Source organism: Hippoglossus hippoglossus, chromosome 8 (genome assembly GCF_009819705.1).
Source record: "Hippoglossus hippoglossus isolate fHipHip1 chromosome 8, fHipHip1.pri, whole genome shotgun sequence".
Classification (NCBI taxonomy): domain Eukaryota; kingdom Metazoa; phylum Chordata; class Actinopteri; order Pleuronectiformes; family Pleuronectidae; genus Hippoglossus; species Hippoglossus hippoglossus.
In genome coordinates this window covers 22,447,992-22,464,819 of record NC_047158.1, presented here as the reverse complement: position 1 = coordinate 22,464,819, position 16,828 = coordinate 22,447,992, and the positions used below count along the sequence as shown (strand labels likewise).

Below are 16,828 nucleotides of genomic sequence, written 5' to 3'. Positions count from 1 at the left end.
TGATGCCCATCGCCCAGCAGTTCAGCCCAGATGTGGTCCTGGTGTCTGCAGGCTTCGACGCAGTGGAGGGTCATCAGTCTCCTCTGGGGGGCTACAATGTTTCCGCCAAGTGTGAGTACCACCCTGGTAACCATGGTGACCCGACAGGTTGTTATCTGAGTGTCAGGTTGTAATCCGTGTCTCTGAACTGTGACTGGTGTGTGTTGGCAGGTTTCGGTCAGCTAACGCAGATGCTGATGGGTCTGGCGGGTGGGCGGGTTGTGATGGCGCTGGAGGGTGGTCATGACCTCACCGCCATCTGTGACGCATCCGAGTCCTGTGTCGCTGCACTTGTAGGAGAAGCGGTGAGTCTGACGAGCATCGATATTCATAGTTATTCGTGTTTTAATTTGAACCATATGGAAATAGTAGTCACTCTGTGGGGACCAGTGACATGTGTGTTATAACTAATAAGCAATTTGACTGTTAACAGAAAAGTTCAACATATAACTTTCTGCTAAGCTTGACTGACAGGTTGTGTTAGCTTAGCATAAAGATAAAGAAGCAGCTGGATCTTTAACGATCACTAATTACACCAGTATTTGCATCTCATTTGTTTAAACTGATATTTTGAAGGAATTGAGTTCAGTGTCAGCCTGATGCAGCCGGCCAGTAGAGGGCGATAGGGCTCCGCTCTCCTTCAGCCACAAATTCAAACAAATTCAAACAATGAATTCATAGTTATCATGATTATTTATTTATCATTTTTATAATTTTTTACCAGAGTGAGTTTGTCCTCTCTCTGGGTTCATGTTTGTGGGACGTGTTTTCAATCCGTGGGTTCGTGTCACACACTGTTAACACAACTCTGTCTCCCTCAGTGTGAGTCTGTGTGTCCGTGGCCTCAGGAAAAGCCGTGTCCCAAAGCCTGCGCCTCTCTGGAGCGAGTCATAGAAATCCAGAGTAAGACGCCCACACACAAAGATTCAGTCAATACACACGATGAGGAGAAGAACGTCCTGATCCTCTGTCCCTGTGTGTGTCTCTGTCCCTCCAGACAAACACTGGCCTTGTCTTCAGAGCTTGTCTCAGACCAGTGGCCACTCGCTACTGGACGGCCCCCTTGCGGCTCAGGGCCAATCAGAGAAGGACGAGGCAGAAACAGTCAGCGCCATGGCGTCGCTGAGTGTGGACGTCGAGCAGCCCGGCTCCGTTCCTGGTCACTCGGAAACCAGCAGGTGAGCAGTGGACTGATGCTAACGTCATGTAGCTTCATGAAAGCTTCATTATCTCAAATGTACATGTGTGTGTTTAACGTTGTGTTGTGCACCGCCCACAGGTCCACAGAGGAGCCAATGGAAGAAGAGCCTGTGTTGTAGGAGGAGCTTAAAGCGGAAGTACACGAAAACTCCACATTCACCTCCTTCTAGCACCTCCTCTTCCTCTTCCTTTTCTTCTTCCTCCATGGAGTTTGTGTCGGCACACACGCACAGTGGAATTGTGCTGTTGAGGAGGACTCCGATAGGCTGAGGAGAACATTACGGAGGCAGGAGAGGGGGCGGGGCACATCTCCGTTCTGAGGGTTCACCGGCCCGAGGAGGAGCAGACGATTTGTCAGCATCTCTGATGGAAGGCCGAGGAGGGGAGTGGCAGCAGGACCTGCACACAGCACCACTGGAACGCTCCCCTCCACCCTTCACTCATTCTTCTGTCTTTAGAACCTCTGTTTGTACAGAGGGACGAGGACTGTGGGAAACCGTAGTTTGAATCCCAGCGGGACTCCAGGCAGACGACTTGTCTTCTTGTGTGTCTGACGCTGCACCAGAGGGACGGACTGAGGGACCGCGGGGTGGAGGAGGAGGAGCGATTATTCAATGAGCAAAGGAGGAGGAGGAACTAGGTGCCTTGTTTTCCACAAACCATCCAGAAACCACAAACCGCACCACCACCGCAGCACCTCAGCAAACCAACCAGCCAATCCAGACTCACACACACACACACACACACACACACACACACACACACACTGCTGTTGTTTCACGCAGTTCATTTTCAATCTGTTCAGTTGTGAGTCTTTGTTTCTTCATCTTGATGCCTTAATTTGTTCTTGTGTCACTATTTAACAGCCGCGACAGAGAGAGAGAGAAACCAGATGATTCAGAAATGTATCCAAGCTGCTAAGATTTGTATTTCAACCTGATAATATTCACGTCCGATGTTCCAATCAGACTTTGATTTGTGTCTGAGGGGGAGGAGCCTCTGAAGCCATCGTTACACTAGAAACATCCACTGAAGATCTTCATTGAATATTAATATTTATATAAACCATAATATTCAATCAGACTTGGATGGAATCTGGTGAAAGTGTCTCAGGATCAGCTCAGTTTTAGCAGTATTCAATGTTTTAGTCACATCACTTCAGCCGTGTCTCTATCGGCCCCCCCCCCCACCTGAAATTGTAAAATGACCTGTTTGATGTAAATAGCGTCCTGTCCTGTTGCCCGTGGTTACGTCACAGCAGACTCAGTGTGGTCACTTTTCTAGATCTGTACATACATACATGTATAAAAAATACTTTTTTGTATAAAAAAAGCAAAATTAATATTAAACACAATATACATACACTATTATATACATATATATGTATGTATATACAAACACATGCACATACACATATATATATATATATATTTATGTAAACAGTGTTTTATCCAATCAGATTGGATCTATGAATATATTCTATTTGGAGATTGGATGTTTTAGCTGTTTGACAGGAACTAAGCACTGAAGTCTTGGGGTCGGCACCTGTGTGTGTCTCTTTGTGTGTTTTACAGACGCTGGCTGTTGTTGAGGTGGTAGATGTTGTTGTTGTTGTTGGAGGTGAACAGCGACGGTCAGTTCCTCAGGCAGGTCCAGGACCAGGCAGGCAGCAGGAAGGGTGATGAGGTCAGAGGTCATGATTGGGTCAAGAGGTCCAGTAACAGGGTGAGAGCTCCGACATGAGCCCTGAACCTCGGCCTCCTGGACCGAGGGTCTGACCTGTTGGCTCCTGGAACTGAGATCACCGAGCAACATGTGAATCCATCAATCTTCTTAGCAGATTACACTAAAAGACTAATAACACTATTAAACTGGTTCACTTATTGCATTTCCTCGACCTGAATAATTTGGAACTACTAAAATTCCTCTGTTTAGTAGAGCTGGTGTAGTTACTGTCACTGCCACAAGGGGGAGACACGTTCTGCACTGCAGCTTTAAAGAGGAGAATCGTCTGATTATGTTTTGTCGGATGAACATAAATTAATTTAGTGTATTTTCAATTTCTACATGTGGAAACAGCAAAAATGCCAAAAAGAAAAGACATTAAAAAGTTCAAATGTCCTTAGTTTCCGGTTTGTGTCTGGAGGCAGTTTAATTCATTTTCTTGTGCCTTCTTCCAAAATGTTTTACTTGCACATCTCCCTAAATTAATTTTTTTAAATGTTCCATTAAAAGCAGTGTTGTATGAAAAGTTAAATACTCCTGTTGATTGTTGTATCATCTTGTGACCCCTCAAGCTTTTAAAATTATAATTGATGGATCATTTCAAAAGTTATAACTTCAACTGTTAAATTAATTGGAAAAGTTGGTAAAATGATGTAATTATACTCACACCACTGAAAAACAACACAACTGTTTAAAGCATTACACAAGTTTATTACACACTGAGAGCATCAAGCAGATCAAAGGCACAGTGTGATAATCACGTCTGTTTCATGTGGTGACCGGTGACGTGTGTGTTTCCTGTCGTCGCACAACTACTTCTGTCAAAGAGCAACACAATAAATGTCCAGAGTGCGACAAACACAAGAGTAACTGTAACTGTTCAGATTTGGTGGCTGCTGGAGGACACACACACACACACACAGTTTGTGGAGTGAGGTTGTATCACAGGCTCTGAACATTTAAAGCAACACAATGAGTGGTGTTGACACAGTGTGATGTTTGTGTTGTCGGTCACTTCCCCAGTCCAGAGGCTGCACAGCTTTACTGTCGCACACACACACACACTCACACTTTTTGCTACATGAGTTCATACTGTACATTTCTTGATATGTTTGATACTGTGGTGTACATGTAGTGTCCTGCTGTGATTGGTTGAGGGGGTCGGAGCTGTCCCCTCCGCTGTTTGACCTCCCTCTTCCTGAGGGAGACGCTCTCTCTCTCTCTCTCTGCCCCCCCCCCCCCTCGTGACAGACTGAACAGTTTGAAGCAGTTCCTGTCGGAGCTGATCACAAGCACATTCCTGACTCTTCTTCGTCTGTGCTGTCGTTGAATCCAGATCCTTTCCTGTTGCGACGATACGTGTTTAATTCTTTCTGACTCACATGTATATAAAAGTGCATATATGTGTACACATGTGCAATACACGCTATTCGAGCAATCTATTACTGTGACTATTATTGATGATTATATTTGTCCCCTTTTCGAACTTTAAGCCCTTTTTTCCTCTCGTCCTCAGTGTTGCAAGAGCTTGAAAAGGGAAAGTGACTCTTGTGATTCTCCAGTTTCATTTCAGGGTTTGTGGACGTTTCGACGAAGCCCTTTTTTATTAGTCTCACTGTAATGTTGTGACGTTGATCCTGATTCTGTTCCTTTGTTTTTTTAAAGTGGGCCTGTTGTTGAACTTGTCTGGAAACTCAATAAAGCAATTCACTGACGTTTCAGTTCCCTCACAGTGTTTCACATGACGTCAACTTCAGGGAACGATTGTTATGGATATAGATCAATATTCTGGTAAAATGCTTTTATTTCCTTTCTTGCCTTTTTCAGATGAGACAGATTAATATCATGTCTGTTTACTAAATATGATGCTACAGCTAGCAGACTGTTAGCTTCATGCTAACTCAGCAGATCTGGAATCACTAGATCAGATACATTTTTTATTAACACAGATTTATTGTAGATTTTTTGAATATTTAGTATTTAATAGAATTTAGGCTTCACATCTAAATCCGCTCATCACTGGCAGAAAGGTGCAGAGTCCATTGTGTACAAAAGTGAAAACATTGTTCTTCTCCCTGCAGCTTCTCAACGTTCAGCTCGAGAACTCGTCGTCAACTGCTCAGCGTTTTTTAAAAGTTCGCTGTTCCCTTTAAAGTCAGAAACCCGTCACCCGCTCTCCGGTGAGTAGATCTTGATGAGGTGCTGCAGTTCGGTGGGATATCCAGTGACCGGGCAGCGGCGCTTTGCTTTCACGTACATGTAGACGCAGCGGTAACAGAACACGAAGCCCGAGGTCGACAGGACCGTGGAGTTGGTGCAGAGTCTTCGGCAAAGACGACAGTTCCTGCCGTCGGAGCCCGGAGGAGTTTCTTCGCTGAGCTTCGCCGGGACCGATGGAGCCTCCTCCTGCAGGTGGAGGGGGGGCGGAGGAGCAGGCAGGGAGGTGAGTGTTTTCACGGTGCTCTGGTTGTCGGAGGAGTACCACCACTCCAGGAACTGCAGGAAGAAGACGCCCATGGACAGGGAGGTGGAGAGGGAGAGGGCCACGCCCCTCGCAGCCTGTGACATCATCCACCACGCCCTCAACACCAGGCTGCAAACAGAGGAGCAATGCATTGTGGGTTGTTGGATTTAAGACTGAGCTTCATTCAAGAAAAAACTTCTTATCCTGAACTTTTGTGATGGTTGTTCCAGGTCAGATAATTGACACCACACACACACACACACACACACACACACACACACAAACTAATGAACTAATCCACTTACGTCACGTTTATCGTGTTAACACAAAGTTTTCATGGATCTTTTCAGTGGATTCAATTAAAACATGAATATAATAATTTTTGCACCTGAAACGACAGAGAGAGAGAGACACACATGTAGAGTTTGATTAATCTACCTCTTGTCCGTGAGGTCGATGGCGTCGCCGCTCTTCAGCTCCATGTCTCTGATATCTTGGGCGTTGAGTCGTGCCAGTCTCACCCTGGCGAACCACAGCAGAGGACTGTGGGTCTTAGAGACTCCGAAGACAAAGAGCAGCTGCTGGCCGAAGACCCAGGCTTGCCAGGCTGAGCTGGCGTACGGGTAAGCTGCCACCGCCGCCCGGTACAGCCTCCGGCCCCTGGACCGCGCCAGCTGGATGGAGAAGTCCTCCTCGTCCCTCTGCTTCGCCAGCGTCGCCTCCAGCTTGGCCCGCAGGTACGGCACCACGCACAGAAGGAGAAGCGATCGCCAGTGCGACTTCCTGTGCAGCCCCAGGCGGACAGGAAAGCCCCGCCCACCTGAAACTCGTTTCAGGCCGTAGAAGTTCTCAGAGAAGGAGGAGCTGCAGTGGGACAGGAAGTGGTTCTGGAGGAGGAGGTCCAGCAGCAGGTAGAGCTCATCAAAGCGTCGCCACAGAACGCCAAAACGAGACGGGCTGCACTCTGCCAGGACCTGAGAGGACCAAGAGCAGCAGGTGGATCAGTTGCAGCACGAAAACAAAACACTGACCAACTTTACTGTGTTTATGCTGCTGCACCTGTCAGACACTTTCAGGAACAGCAGATGAAATGAGAATCACTTTTTAAATAATAGATCCTTGAACTTGACTCAGACTCAACGACCACCTGATGGTTTTGGAGCTGAAATTAAAACAACTCAAAGAGGCTGAAGCAGCATCTTCACAAGTTGATGATCGATGTAGAAGTGAAACTTTAAAACTGTATAAACTGATTAATCCTTTCTTTAAAGTTCACTATCTTTGGTTTTGTAAAAGCTCAAACCTCCAAGCCGCTCTGAGCCGCTCCCTGATCACAGAATCCTTCACGACGGTTCAACAGAACCTGAGAATCCAAGGTGTCTAAAGACCAGTGAATCCCGACACTCACCTTGAGGGCGTGTCTCAGAGCAGGTTTGAGTGCGTCCATCAGAGTCTCCTGTGCCAGGACCTCGAAGATGGACGGCTGCTCGTTCCCGGCGGTGGACGTCAGGTGAGCTCCGGCCTGAGCCATGGCTGCTGCACAGTCACAACACCAGACGCTAATCTGACGTTTCATACATACAAGTATTATCTATATATTATATAGAGTATTATCTATATATTATATATATTCAGAAACATGACTGTCACTAAATAAATAGCTGTTTATACAGTTATAACAATTACACTCCACAGTATTGATCATGTGTTACTGAACGATCAGAGTTTTACTGACTAGAAACTCCAACTACACACATTTAAAAAATCTGTTTGTATGAAATGTTACTTTTTACTTTTCAAATGTATTAAACAAACAGAATTTAATGTCAACTGGAAGTAATTTATAAAGACAACATTTACTTATTATTAAAAAAACATTTCTGATTCCAGTGTCGTTTTCGAGCCACATGTTGAAGAGAGAAGGTTCCTGTGACGTGTGCGTCAGGGTCAAAGTTCAAACACTCAGCATGTCAACAACACGTTACACATATAACACGTTACACATATAACACGTTACACATATAACACGTTACACATATAACACGTTACACATATAACACCAGAGACCTGGCTCCTGAGGCTCAGGACTTTACGATCTCATGGAAACACTTCACAGCTCAATGACTCTAATACAAACTTGGTTTTAACTTCACACGCTCACAATCTGTGGACTCTGAGGAATAGTTCATATTTATATAATTTGGGGCTTTTTTATTTATTTTAATTTATGTTGATTTGTATTTTACCTGAACCCTGAATGATAAAAGTTATTCTATGACTTTAATGTGATGTTTATGGACAAAGAGAGAATATAAGAACTTTAACTCATTAAAGGACTGAACATGGTCACATGACTCAAACGGATCCATTCTGTCACCAGATAATAAAACAACTGAACCAACTTCACTCAATTATAATGAAAGATCTTTGTTAAACATCAGAAAACGCTGGAGGAGCACATACCTTCCTCTGCTGCTGGGGAGCTGCTGCTAGCTTGTTAGCTTCTTAGCTGCTGTAAACAGCTGTTAGCTTCTTAGCTGCTGTAAACAGCTGCTAGCTTCTTAGCTGCTGCTAGCTTGTTAGCTTCTTAGCTGCTGTAAACAGCTGCTAGCTTGTTAGCTGCTGCTAGCTTGTTAGCTTCTTAGCTGCTGTAAACAGCTGCTAGCTTGTTAGCTGCTGTTAGCTTGTTAGCTGCTGTAAACAGCTGCTAGCTTGTTAGCAGGACGTCATGTGTCTTCAGGCATCATCATTTCTCGTTTCCTTGTTTATCTTCTTTCTCTCTTCTTCTTCTTCTTCTGTTTCTCTTCTTCTTCTGTTTCTCTTCCACATGTTCTCACATTCATTCACAACAGGCGACACTTCCGCCTACAGGTGTTTGACGTCATGACGCAGCGGCACGTCGCTCGTGACGTAACACCGCTGCTGTAAATTCATGATAAAAAGTTAAAATGTAAAATAAACAAAGAAAATGAAGCAAAATGAAAAGAAATCAGCTGAAAAACTGAAATCACAGTTTCAAGATAAATAAAAGACATAAAACGAGCAAAATAACAGAAGTAAAATAATCAAATAATAAATCTGTATTAAAATGTAAAAATGAGTTAAAGGAGAAAAATCACACAAATAAAATAGTGTAGAATATAATTTAGATTTGATTTTAAGAAACATTCGGAATCTATTCAAAGCATAAAATGCTTCTTATTCTTAATATGATAGAAATATATTGTTAGAGACATTTAATTATTTCTCTGTATTATTATTCATTATGTTTTATTTTGACTATTTACTATTATGTTTATGCTGCTTTATTCCTACTATTTTATTTGTTGTGATGCATGAAGTTTTAATCTTTGTCCTATTTTGTGAATTTTTTATTAAAATATCAAAACAGTAATAATCACCTGTGGAGTTCTTTCACATGTGATTGTGTCATGTATGATCCATTTATTGAATTGTTCAGGTGTGTTGTTGGGGGGGGGCAGCTCACAGCTCACATGTCAGTAAACAGTCTGTGAATGTGTGATATGTCCACGAGACTCTTTCTGTCTATGAACACAAGCTGTGAACATTTATATAATATTTAAGTCTGTGACACAGAAACCAAAACATGATGGAAACATGACGGAGGAGCTGCCGGAGTTTAATGGATGAGACGAAACATTTGGAGATTTCAGTGGATTAGAGGATTAATGAGCAGCTGACGGCACCGGACGTCTCCATCACTTCAGCAGCTCTCTCTCTCTCTCTCTCTCTCTCTCTCTCTCTCTCTCTCTCTCTCTCGCTCCCTCTCTCCCCCTCTCCCTCCATCATCTCTCTCTCTCTCTCTCTCTCTCTCTCTCTCTCTCTCTCTCCCCCTCTCCCTCCATCATCTCTCTCTCTCTCTCTCCCCCTCTCTCTCCATCATCTCTCTCTCTCTCTCCATCATCATCTCTCTCTCTCTCTCTCTCTCTCTCTCCCCCTCTCCCTCCATCATCTCTCTCTCTCTCTCTCTCCCCCTCTCTCTCTCCCTCCATCATCTCTCTCTCTCTCTCCATCATCATCTCTCTCTCTCCCTCCATCATCTCTCTCTCTCTCTCCATCATCTCTCTCTCTCTCTCCCTCTCTCTCTCTCTCCCTCCATCATCTCTCTCTCTCCCTCCATCATCTCTCTCTCTCTCTCCATCATCTCTCTCTCCATCATCATCTCTCTCTCTCTCTCTCCCTCCATCATCTCTCTCTCTCTCTCCCTCTCTCTCCATCATCTCTCTCTCTCTCTCCCCCTCCCTCCATCATCTCTCTCTCTCCCTCCATCATCTCTCTCTCCCTCTCTCTCTCTCTCTCTCCATCATCATCTCTCTCTCCCTCTCTCTCTCTCTCTCTCTCTCCATCATCCTCTCTCTCTCTCTCTCCCTCCATCATCTCTCTCCCCCTCCATCATCTCTCTCTCTCTCTCTCTCCCCCTCTCTCTCTCCCCCTCTCCCTCCATCATCTCTCTCTCTCTCTCTCTCCCCCTCCATCATCTCTCTCTCTCCATCCTCTCTCTCTGTGTCGAGTGAACCCGAGAAGTCAGCGGACGTGTAGAAGTTGAAGATCCAGAATGGAGATGTTTGGATTCCTCATCGACAGCAGAGGCGAGTCACCTGTTTGACAGACTCTTTATTTTCTCTGTTGTTAGAGTAGAAATCATCTGTTTTCTTTTATCCATTTAAACGATGTGATACAGCGTCATTAGAGATGTTCACTGAATTTAATCTGCTGCTCTTGGGATTATGTGATTAGATTTGAATGAGAAGATGAGGACAGAGCAAATGTAAAATATATAAAAGAATTAAACGTAGAGATTTTATTGTAGAAAGTACGTCGACGGAGGTTGTGTGATCAGTGTGATGAGAATTTAAATCTTTATTTATGTCTCATACACTAACATGGAGGAGACTGAGTTTGTGACCTGTACTGCAGGCAGCCACCAGGGGGCGATCAGGATATTTTGAAGCAAAAAGGAGAGTGAACGTCAGTAAATGCTAATTATGTGGTTTAGGTTTTCTTTACTTTCCTGATTGGTTGATGTTTATTATCGAGGTTGTTCCACTGCCCCCAAGTGGACACCAAAGATACATAAAAATAATGACTGCAGCTTTAAATATTTATTGGATTCACGACCTTTGAGTTAAATGTAAAACTCAAAACTCTGCTTTTTAATTTCCAGTTCCGACTGACGACAGCAGAATCAAACCACCGAGCCTCGTCCAGCTCCTGTGACCGAGCCGCCCTCAGAGAAATATGTGTCTCCTGCTCCCGGCCCTGCTCCTCCTTCTTTCAGCCTCTCACCCAGTCAGGTGTTCACGCTCGTGCCCGCCCCTCTGTGTTTGTTACGAGCACGCCGACCTGGTGGACTGTCGTGCACGTGGATTCGAACACGTCCCGCGGGGCCTCCCACACGGAACCTGGCTGCTGGAGCTGGGAGGAAACAACCTGACTGAGATCAGCTCTGGAGTCTTCACTGGACTGTGGTCGCTGAGGGTCCTGGTGATGAGCAACAGTCAGATACAAGTCGTTCAACCACAGGTGACCACCGGGTTGCTCTTTCTCAGGCTTTGATCTCCAGGATTAAAGGAACATTTTAACCATGATTCTTTCTCCACAGGCGTTTTTCTCTTTGTCCTTCTTGGAGAAGTTGGATCTGAGTTGGAACCAGTTGATGTTGCTCCCAGTCGACTTCTCCACCAGTCTGTCTGCGCTCAGAGAACTTCGACTGGCTCACAACAACTTATGTTACTTATCTGGAAACAGGTACCTGTCTGTCTTCACCTGTCTGTGTGACACCTGTCTGTCTGACGCCTGTCTGTGTGACACCTGTCTGTCTTCACCTGTCTGTGTGACACCTGTCTGTCTTCACCTGTCTGTGTGACACCTGTCTGTCTTCACCTGTCTGTGTGACACCTGTCTGTCTGACGCCTGTCTGTGTGACACCTGTCTGTCTTCACCTGTCTGTGTGACACCTGTCTGTCTTCACCTGTCTGTGTGACACCTGTCTGTCTGACACCTGTCTGTCTGACGCCTGTCTGTGTGACACCTGTCTGTCTTCACCTGTCTGTGTGACACCTGTCTGTCTTCACCTGTCTGTGTGACACCTGTCTGTCTTCACCTGTCTGTGTGACACCTGTCTGTCTTCACCTGTCTGTGTGACACCTGTCTGTCTTCACCTGTCTGTGTGACACCTGTCTGTCTGACGCCTGTCTGTCTGAGATTATAATAATTATTATTATCATCATTATTTTCTATCACTGACTCAAACATGAATCTAAAGCAGCTGTAATGAACATTTTAATAACAAAAATTACTCACATGAGATTTTGCAGATTTTGTAGATTTTGTAGATTTTATAGATTTAGTAGATGTTCTAGACTCTGACCTCGTCTCATAAGCAGCACATGTTTCGCCCCCCCCCCCCCCCCCCCCCCAGCCTGGAGTATCTGGACAACATGGAGAAACTGGACCTGAGCTATAACCAGCTGGTGTCTGTGGGTCCTGGTGTGTTCAGAGGTCTGTCCAGGCTCAGGCAGCTCCACCTGCACCACAACAGACTGAGCCGGCTGCAGCGGGGGAGCCTGGACATGCTGCCTGGACTGGAGGTGCACAACTGACTGACTGTCTGTCTGTCTGCCTGTCTGCCTGTCTGTCTGTCTGATGACCTGTCTGTCTGTCTGCCTGTCTGTCTGATGACCTGTCTGTCTGTCTGTCTGATGACCTGTCTGTCTGTCTGTCTGTCTGTCTGATGACCTGTCTGTTTGTCTGTCTGTCTGTCTGATGACCTGTCTGTCTGTCTGTCTGTCTGTCTGATGACCTGTCTGTCTGTCTGTCTGATGACCTGTCTGTCTGTCTGTCTGTCTGATGACCTGTCTGTCTGTCTGTCTGTCTGTCTGATGACCTGTCTGTCTGTCTGCCTGTCTGTCTGATGACCTGTCTATCTGTCTGTCTGATGACCTGTCTGTCTGTCTGTCTGTCTGATGACCTGTCTGTCTGTCTGTCTGTCTGATGACCTGTCTGTCTATCTGTCTGTCTGTCTGTCTGTCTGATGACCTGTCTGTTTGTCTGTCTGTCTGTCTGATGACCTGTCTGTCTGTCTGTCTGTCTGCGTGCAGGTGCTCCAGCTGAGCTACAACAACATCTCTCAGATCGACAGTGACGCTCTGGCGCCGCTCTACAGTTTGGCGGTTCTCGCTCTGGAGGGAAACAACCTGCAACACCTCAAGTTCAAAACCTTCCTCAGCCTGCACACGACAGAGACTCACATCCAGCTGTCAGGTCTGTTGGTTTGAAACCAGTCCACAGACACTGTCCACAGTCGTGCTGGGAAGATTTAAACATTGATGTCAGCAAAGGCTCATTAACGTCGTCAGGATTCATCATCTGGGGACCATGAAAATGTATAATGTCACAATCAGGACCATTATTCTACTTCTACCACTAATTAAAACAATATTTATTTTAATTGATAAGGAAGATTTTATTGCAGATCTTTATATATTATATTATCTCATGCTCTAAAATAAAGAGAACTATGGACGTGTCAGGAGTTGATGGGCCACATGTAACAGTTACTACTGAATCAACTGAATAAGACCTGGTCAAACACCAACATCTGTTTCCTCAGGGAACCCGTGGAGCTGCGACTGCGAGCTTCACCGCGTCTTCAGTAAGATCCTCTACGTTCGCCACCTCCACATCGACGACTACAGGAACGTGACGTGCCAGGAGCCGCCGCAGCTGACCGGGGCCTCGCTGGCCTGGGTGGACAGTCGGCTCTGCATCGCAGAAACCGCCACCGTGCTCGTCATCACGGTCACGGTGCTGGTCAGCGTGGTGGCGGCCGTGGTCATGGCTGAGAGGAACAGGAAGAGTCACCGTGGGAAGAACTGGGACACGGAGTCACAGACTCAAACCCAGAGTCCACCGTCCTGAGAGCGGCGTCAGGTCAAGATGGCTGCCGTCTTCAAAGTCAGAATGCGTAGAAGTTTCTGAAGTTTTTCTTGGTAAAAGAGATGGAACCTTTTATGTAAATTAGGGTTATGGTTTCTGTGTTTCCATTTTCTCCAGGAACTTTCTGCAGGAACTCAGAACCTTTGCAGGAACCTGGTGTTTCGTCCTGAGGAACCAGGGTCTAAACCAAGAAGTCCCGGCTCAGAGGAGTTTACAGGAACCTGTGGGGCGGGGCTTGCAGCTTTTTTTTTTTTTTTTACCACCGCCTGGTGGACATGAGTGGAACAGCTTATTTTGTCGTCAGTGGACATCTTCAACAGGATCATTAGTCTAACGTCCTCCGGTCTTTAGACCTCGGTAGAAACACGTGAACAGCGATCACTCTGCGTTTTAGTTACAATACTGAGACGCTTGGAAACAATCACGCTCACAGCCTCTTGCTGATTGGGTCTTTTCGGTCGTGATGTTTCCTTCACTGATTCGTCAGGCTCCTGTCACATGACCTCCTCAGCTTCCAGTGTAGAAACAACATGGAGAATCAATGACGTCACTGAGCCTGTTGTTCAGATCTGTAGGATACAGCTGTTTACATGTGGAGGAGACCAGATGTTCTGCAGCTAACGTGGACAAAGATGGTTTTACTTTGAAAGCACTGTTTTCAAAGTAAAGCGTGGTCGATTGTTTGGAGCTTAAATGAATATTATTAAGCTTTATCACCAACCCTGTGATAAAATGCCCTAATAAGAGTCTACATGTTCTTATATTATATATTATATTCAGTAGTTTGAATGTTTTACTACATGTGACACGAGACTGTTATTTTCTATTGTGACCTTTAACCTTCACCATTAGAAAGTGATTCCTCTTCATCCTCGTGTCCTCGTCTCCTTCTGCTGGATTTAAAACAAAGGATTTTTACCCTCTGACAGTCAGAGAGACAATCACCAGCAGAGACGCAGGTTCAGTAGAGACCATGTGTCTGGACACCACAGTGGATTAGAGCTGGACTGATGGGGGGGGGGAGGCCAGATGTCAGGATGGAAAACATCTATTAAATCTGTGTGCAGAGAGAATTAAACAGAAGCTGAACATCAGATTCTCTGTTCGTTGTTTTCTTTCAATCTATTATTATTATTTTTCACTTTCAATTATTCCCATAGACTAAATAATGATGGCATTTCTTTTTGGGGGTTGAAACAGTGCAATACTTTTACTTACACAAGTATCTGTACTTGAAATGTGTACTTTTGTCGTCTCTGTAGTTTGTCTCTCGTCAGACACAGTGATGTGTGTGTCTCTCGTCACCATCGCTGCAGAGGTCGAGGGAAGGTCACGTCATGAGTCAGGTTTTAAATCTGAGCAGAACAGACGGGAACAACGAGGATTAGAGGGGGATTTACTCCAGAGTGCAACTGGAGGGAGGGGCTGAGGGGGGGGGGGGGGGGTCGACCCCCATCGTAAACATTAAAACTCTTCAAATCAAATGACGTGATGATTGACACCACTCATGTCTCTTTGGTATATTCAGTCTTATCTTATCTTATCTTATCTTACCTGACTTTGGCTGACCTGCGTCCGAAGCTAAATATAATAAATAATCCCAGTATGTTGATTTATATAACTCATTTAAACTGAGTAATAATATCCAGGCCGTGAATCAGAGCTGAGAGAGAATCTTTATGATGTCATCATTAAGTGCAGCTCAGTAAAACACCACAAAACAACTTCTTATACTGGTTTTACATTGACATTTCTAACGCACCAGTAACATCACTGAGATCTGTGACCCTCTCAGATTCTAGTGTTATCTATGTTATGTTCTACATTTACTAAATAAAAAAAATGCACCACTACACTTCTCACAAAATGTCAGATTCTCCTAAAATGATGAGAAACTATTTTTTTAATGTATTTGTTTGTATTGCAGTTACAGCTCTTTGCCAACAGGAGGTGCTCCAGGTTCCCTCAGCACCTGAATGTTAATGTACGTTGTCCCTGAGTTTCAGTATTAACGTCCGTATATAAAAAGGGTGTTATAGGAACATTTATGCACAGCTTTTATTCAACGTATGTACAACACTTCAAAGTGTTTTAGTTTATGTTTTATATTAAATTGTAAAGACGTTGTATTTCTATTGAATACAGAAACTACAATGAAGAACAATCTGTCACTGTAGATTCACGTTTAATCAAACAAGGCAGTGAAATCATTCATCATTAATTCAGAACAAGCACGTAAAGGACAGAAGAGATAAATCTGGATGATTTAAACGATTCTTCTGCATCACGTGCTGCTTATGAACATTATGAAGGAGGTTTGTCCTGGTGAAATAATCTGTTGTCTAAATCACTGGTTCATATTAAGAAAAAGAAAAATGCAGTTTTACCAAGATCCAATTCCTCCCTCTGCCTTTTCTCTTTACTTTTATCAAGTCCAACTTTTAAAAATAACAGCAATGAGGTCTTGTAACAATTGATGTTGTTCAGTGGAGTTTAATTAAATGTCATAATATGACATTTGTTCTTAGCTACTTTGAATAATCCGGAGAACCGACAATACTTTGAGATATTTTCTTTTTCGTCATTTGCATGAACTCTCAAATGCTTCAAAACAAATATGGGTCATTCTCTCTGGTTCTATCTGCTTCTACCGGCCTCATCACCATCTCTGTGATGTTTACCCTCGGCCCACTGAGGTGTTTCCTCTCTGCAAACACAGCTTCCTCTGTGTCTGAAACTGGAGAGGTCAGCATTCCTCTGCCAGGCCTCCAATAGAGACCCTGATTCTTGCAGAAATAGTGCAGATTGCCTGTGGGAGTGCAAACCTATCCTGGGCTCCCTCAAGGTGGACAATCAGTGTCTTTGTGAAGCCAGGCTGATGCCAGCAGAGCAGGTCCAGCCTGCAGCCCCTCGGCAGCCTGAGCTGTGCAGACGCTCTTCAGATGGGTTACTGGGGAGAGGAGAATCCACGGGATGCACACATATCACCAGGATCGGTGCTGGATTGTCACAGGAACATGTGTTTTCTCGCTGGATTAAGGACTTTTCAAACAGGACCTAATGGTTTGGATGAAACCTCAGCAGCTCTGTGGGGTAACCTGACAACAACGAGGAGTCTCCAGCAGACGAAGAGGTAGGCCTCAGTTACTCCTCTGTTCTGACTCGTAGCTGCTGATGTTGGTAACTTTTCTCACCGATCACTCAGAATCAACGAGGTTCAAATGTCTGAAGAAACATTTCCTCAAGATGTTTATCGGTCTATTTTGAATGTTATGGATACAAGGGCCCGGTCAGCCAGGACCGATCTGCTCCGGGGCAACAGACTCTCCTCCCGGCATCTCTCTCTCTCTCTCTCTCCACACACTCTGTTAAAGAGGTGAGAACTGAACAGACACAGGAAACTTTGTTCCCTTGGTTTTTCATTCGGTCACTTTACAGCTT

At 44.8% G+C, this 16,828-nt stretch overlaps 3 protein-coding genes across 10 annotated transcripts in view; 2 read left to right on the top strand and 1 right to left on the bottom strand.

The window, feature by feature from the left end:
• The window catches only part of hdac5 (histone deacetylase 5), a 64,164-nt gene that overhangs the window by 32,113 nt on the left and 15,223 nt on the right, over nt 1-16,828 (top strand). For 5 of the 6 annotated variants that reach the window (XM_034592621.1, XM_034592622.1, XM_034592623.1 and 2 more), the window contains 5 exons: nt 1-111; nt 211-344; nt 861-942; nt 1,037-1,217; nt 1,319-1,382. The exon at nt 1-111 is cut by the window's left edge and continues 8 nt beyond it. The exons of the other annotated variant lie outside the window; for it this stretch is intronic. In XM_034592621.1, coding sequence (XP_034448512.1) covers nt 1-111; nt 211-344; nt 861-942; nt 1,037-1,217; nt 1,319-1,358 — 548 coding nt within the window. In that variant the 3' untranslated portion in view covers nt 1,359-1,382. Of the gene's footprint in view, nt 112-210; nt 345-860; nt 943-1,036; nt 1,218-1,318; nt 1,383-16,828 lie in introns of those variants that run through there. 6 annotated transcript variants of the gene reach the window in all.
• Nucleotides 1,910-8,241, bottom strand: pex12 (peroxisomal biogenesis factor 12). Of its 3 annotated transcripts, none has more exons than XM_034592626.1 (5): nt 8,051-8,241; nt 7,892-7,924; nt 6,837-6,964; nt 5,867-6,402; nt 1,910-5,557 (listed from the first exon to the last, which is right to left on the bottom strand). In XM_034592626.1, exons 3-5 carry the CDS (start codon nt 6,957-6,959, stop codon nt 5,131-5,133), a joined length of 1,086 nt encoding a protein of 361 aa, XP_034448517.1. In that variant the 5' UTR covers nt 6,960-6,964; nt 7,892-7,924; nt 8,051-8,241; the 3' UTR covers nt 1,910-5,130. The 3 variants fall into 3 exon arrangements, with proteins under 3 accessions (XP_034448517.1, XP_034448518.1, XP_034448519.1); XM_034592627.1 differs by having other exon boundaries at nt 7,892-7,921; nt 8,084-8,241; XM_034592628.1 differs by lacking the exon at nt 8,051-8,241 and having other exon boundaries at nt 6,837-6,961; nt 7,892-7,921.
• Nucleotides 9,908-13,872, top strand: LOC117765968 (insulin-like growth factor-binding protein complex acid labile subunit). The gene is made up of 6 exons (XM_034592629.1): nt 9,908-10,038; nt 10,614-10,972; nt 11,052-11,197; nt 11,871-12,039; nt 12,550-12,712; nt 13,062-13,872. The coding sequence occupies exons 2-6, from the start codon at nt 10,688-10,690 to the stop codon at nt 13,367-13,369; spliced, it is 1,071 nt and encodes a 356-aa protein (XP_034448520.1). The 5' UTR covers nt 9,908-10,038; nt 10,614-10,687; the 3' UTR covers nt 13,370-13,872.